The sequence below is a fragment of the Cornus florida genome, unplaced genomic scaffold (genome assembly GCF_030987335.1).
Source record: "Cornus florida cultivar Cherokee Brave unplaced genomic scaffold, ASM3098733v1 CherokeeBrave_3.0.0_Hap2_Chr11, whole genome shotgun sequence".
Classification (NCBI taxonomy): domain Eukaryota; kingdom Viridiplantae; phylum Streptophyta; class Magnoliopsida; order Cornales; family Cornaceae; genus Cornus; species Cornus florida.
In genome coordinates, this window is record NW_026775581.1 from 124,525,797 (window position 1) to 124,530,841 (window position 5,045).

Sequence of the window (5,045 nt, forward strand, 5' to 3'; positions counted from 1 at the left end):
AAAAATATAAAGGGAAAGTGTTATGTCAATTATACTTTAAGGTGTTTTCTTCGATTTATCCATAATATTAGCCTTTATGACTGGGCAATATTAATTCCCAATTTACCATTACTTTTTCGTCTTTTAATTTTTAATTTTTATTTTGGGAAAGTGTTTTATTTCCCAAAGTATTTATTTTCTGTTTATAACACTTATATCAAGTTGAAAAATAAGAATCGTTGTCCCATTGTGTGTTTATATCACATATACCAAATTTTAGTTGATACTACCATGCGATATGTTAGAAGGCACATTGTTCATGTACAAAGTCAAAGTAAGAAGAATTTTGGATCAGCATTTTTTATTTCTTTTAACACAGTATATTATTAGCAAGTACGTAGTACTTAACAATATTACAGTAATTGACTAGCACCACTTTGACAAGACTTCCGACCCTCGTGTGCAGTTGGTGCAGTAGAATGGTGCCGTCTTAGTATTTGGATGCATAAAGTGCAAAAGTTCCCTGATATACCCACTGGCAATTACTAGTAAGTCCTTGAGTACATATTACAGCAATTAATTAGCACATGAAGTGTTATGACACAATTAATCCCCTCCTCAAGGGGATCATATGCATCCGTGCAGTCTATGCATCAAATCAAATCAGTACCGTTTTGATATATTGGACGGAGATGATCTCTGCGCTGGTGGTGCATTGGACAGAGAGGATCCTGCACCCACCACCTAGCTCATTTCTTGTTTGAATTTTGAACAACATACAACCATTAATACTGCATTGGAGTTCTGTTCAATGTGTCCCAATCTATGCCAAAATCACCTTATCTCTTAACAGCCGAATGATTAAAAAACATTTAACAAAAGCAAAGGTTTACTTTTCATTGAATGAAATTGCATGCATTTTTACACGTCCCTCAAAAAAATTATTTCTTACATTCAACCCACTCTAGAGAAAAGGTCAACAACCAAATTGGTGATAAATAACCAAAGTTACCTCCTTATACCATTGACCAATATTAGGGACTACAATGTTGATCGATGATGGTATATATCGAGAAAGCTTAAGATGATAATGAAGCTGATGAAGATGACGACGACGCCGACAAAGACGAAGACGACATATGGTTCCGACAGAATTGAAGGCTATTCTCATCCATTCTTTCAATAACAAAGTGGCCAAGCAAGTCCTTAGACTTCACCAAGTTCTCTTTGCACAAGAACTCTTCACTAGAAACTGTCTCCACTTCTCTGTTGAAGTCATGCACAAAAACATGCGTCTTAGCATTGCCACCACCCTTCTTGCTCCTGGCCAGCACGCCGGCGGTGAAGATCGCCGACATACGACCTGGTGCTTCCGGCCAGTACCCACGTGGCCCATCCACCAATATCACATCCCAATCCATCTCATACAATTGGTTTGGAAGGTCATTAAGTCCAACCTTACACTCAGAAAACAATAGGTTTTGGACAGGCCTGCACTCATTGCGTACTTGGTCTCTCACTGACCTTATCAGCTCCTTGATTTCGCTTATTTTCGTGGTGTACTGCACGTCGTAGACTTCGATTTCAGGGTATTTTTCTTCCATGTAGGCTGCATAATATCGGTTTTCGTCGATGAAGACTGTTCGGCCATTGTGGTTGAGTGCTTTCCAGAGAAGGGTTTCCGGGGTGAGGCCAAAAATGAGGAAGTTACAAGGAGTCTGGCATTGCCGGAGGACGTCGGAGATAGGTTTGATGTCGGAGTATGACATATGGTCTGTGTTGTTGGAGGTGGAGGCGTAGTGGAGGAGGGCCTTGACTAGGGTTTTTGATAAGGGAGGGTTTCCGGCACTGGTGGCAGCCGAAGCTGCAGCAGCGGTGGTGGTGATGGCTATAGATTCTCTAGTGTAAATGAGGGTGACAAGAAAGGCAACTGTGAAGAATGAAAGGAAAGCTAGAAGCCATAGACGGTTGGAGCTTCCTTGTTTTTGGATATAGGGGTGGAGGAGGATGAGCTTTGTGTTGTTAATGCTGTTCTTCATATTGTGTGTGTGTGTGTGTGTGAGAGAGAGAGAGAGAGAGAGAGACTTTGTTGCAGTGGTAGTGTACAAGGTCTCTGAGAGGGATGAGAGAATGGGTATTAATTTAAAGATGTTAGAAGGGGTCCAAATTTAGGCACTAGCCTTAACAGATGGTTTTAGTAAAAGAGGGTTAATGTTGGAAATATGAAGGAGACACAACAATGGTCACCAATATGTGATTTTGATAACCCAACCATATTGGAACAATGTGCTCTAGCCAGACCAAGTTGACTAATTGTTTCCAGTATTATATTGGTTTGAACAATTGTGATTGGGCATTTAAATTGTTTTTCTCAACTATCATGTCATCCTATACTCTCTGGGGTTATGGAAAAATGGTTTTGTTATGTTGTTTTGGACGAAGTTTACAAAGAGTGGTTGGACTGGAGCAGGTGGAGGAAAGGTATTTGGTACGGTTGTAGCGACCCAATAACTAATTGCAAACCACAAGTCGCTTTTCCTTGTTCATTTCAACTTTTGATTCCTAAGGAACCTCCATTAATATATATATAATATGTATATATATATATATATTTATATATTAACTGCAGCTGTGAGAGAGAGACAATTCAACTTCAATTGATTGTGAGGTTGGTAGAGGGGGAATTAAATTCAACTTCAATTGATTCCAAACATTAGTGTCCAAATTAGACTGCAATGTTAACTATAAGGACAATGTTTTGGTCTCTCCCTTAAAATTTAGACATTTATTCAAAATAAAATTTAAAGATGGACATTACCCATCTTAGTGATCTTTCATAAAAAGGGCAACTTTTATTCAAAAGGATAAAAATAAAAATAAAAATAAAAAAAGCTTAACTCGAAACAGTACGGATAATATCCAATTTTAAATTTTAAACAGATTTTTAAATTTTGAGGACACAATTTATATTCCTAAGAGAGGAGCCAAACATTCTTCTAACTACAAAATAAAGGATAACTAAAGATGAAACTAGCAAGTTCAATTACAAGATGAAGCAAAATCTTGATGTTCATCCATATGATTCAATTATATATGCATACACATACATGCTTGGAATATTGTTAGATATGGTTACAATTTTTTTAATCAAATATATTTTATAGAGTACTGTTGCATGGGTAAGGAACCAGGCAGTTGAGACACATGTGAACGAGATTGTATAGTTAACCATAACTAGCAATAATTATGTATAGTGTTAGACATGGTTACAATTTTTTATGCAACTACTCCATCATTAATTTGTAAATATACAAATTATAGCATCTCGTGGTTATTATATTAATCTTTCGTTCCAGAAAAAGAAAAAAAGAAAAAATAAATAAAAATGAGACACTAATTAAAGTATTTGCCATGTGCACATTGAATCACAATTGTAAATCTATATTAATAGAGAAATTTAAGAGTTGACTACAGAAGAGGACCACTAATGAAATTGTTCCTCTTGTAAAAGTATAGGGTATTTGTATTTTAAATCCCAACAAATTTTTTAAAATAAAAAAAATCAAAATTAATACTCATCCAACAACAGTTTCACCTAATTGATAACCAAAAAATGAAAAAGTTTCTCCTAATTTTCTTAGTTAAAATTAGATCATGTTACATTGGTTTATTTATTTTCAATTTTATCATTAATTTAGTAATAAAATAATAATAAAAAAGGAGCATTAATGTATGTTCCTTCTACGGAGGGTGATGAGAAGAAAAGACTGAAATAGACACATGCTATTCTTTAACACACCGTCAAGCAAATCTATGTGCTGGATAACTTTGCTTTAAGAAAAACTTTTCTGTATTTTTTTTTTTTTTTTTTTTTTTTTTTCGAATGAGGGCGACTGTCAGTGACTGTTTTGTCACTAGCATCATGTTTTACTTACATTGGTGGCAGCCCGCAAAATCAATTACTGATGATAGTGAGTTTAAAAGTGATGACTAAATCATAATTTTACTTTTTGGTTTTTTTTTCTTTCTAGATTTAAAGATTGTGAAAGTTGATTTTTTTTTTTTTTGTTGTAAATGCAGTGCAAGGAAGTGTCGTGTGATTGTTAACAACTAGAATTAATTAGATCATCAAAGAACCATAGACGTGGCCTTTTTTAGCACAGTACTGTGGAATCTTGGCCGGTTCATTGTGTGAACTTAGTGATATGGGTGTTTGTTCGACATTTAGGCTCTGTCCACCTGTGGAGGGAAAAATTTCCCTCCAATGAAATTACTCCACGTCATCTCAGAGGCAAATCTGTCTGCCAAAAGTCCATCACACCAAGCCCAAATTGAGTGTATTCTTAGCCAAGGGTCTCAGTTATCAGCCCTCTTGACCTTTATCCAGGCCGGGTCAAAAGGGTATCAATCCATTCGCTAATATCAAGCATACGGCCCATTATTCAAAGTCCAACCAGTTATGAAGAAATCCTACCAATAGGAGGATTTACCATGGAAGGAAATTTTAGACAAGGCAAGTTCTGTGCATAGAAAATTCTTCAATGAAAAGAACTCTAATTGTAAAGAAAGTCATACATGGAAATAATTGGAGGACAAGCAATGCGAGTCTTACCATAATTCTACTATCTTTTGTGTATAAATAGAGGCCAAGACCTCCAATAAAAGGATCCCAAAATCATCCTAGCAGTTCTATATTTCTCTATACATTGTTCTTGTTTATTTTTACTATTCTTGAGTGTGTTGTATTATTTTCTCTCGATTGTAATTGGTAATTATTCGATAAATTTATGTTTGATGTTTGACAAAGGTGGAGTTAGCTTTCTGGATGTAAATATTTTTTTATATTTTGGTATTTGGTTATTGTAAAAATATTAAAATTTAACAAAAATAATTTACTTATCAATTTTTAACAAATTATTTAAAACACTCTTAGACTCGACCACAATTTCTGGCCAAATACTGAAATATATATATGTATATATATATATTATCTAAAAAAGGAAACATATTTTACGTGTGGTTAAATTACAATTCCCCCTTTTCTTATTTATTTTTTTTTTTTAAAA

The 5,045-nt window shown here is 34.8% G+C and overlaps 1 protein-coding gene across 1 annotated transcript; it reads right to left on the reverse strand.

The window, feature by feature from the left end:
• Positions 1–850: 850 nt before the first annotated feature.
• Positions 851–2,346, reverse strand: LOC132285227 (protein IRX15-LIKE). Its single transcript, XM_059787395.1, has one exon. It carries the CDS (start codon positions 2,016–2,018, stop codon positions 1,059–1,061), a length of 960 nt encoding a protein of 319 aa, XP_059643378.1. The 5' UTR covers positions 2,019–2,346; the 3' UTR covers positions 851–1,058.
• Positions 2,347–5,045: the final 2,699 nt, after the last annotated feature.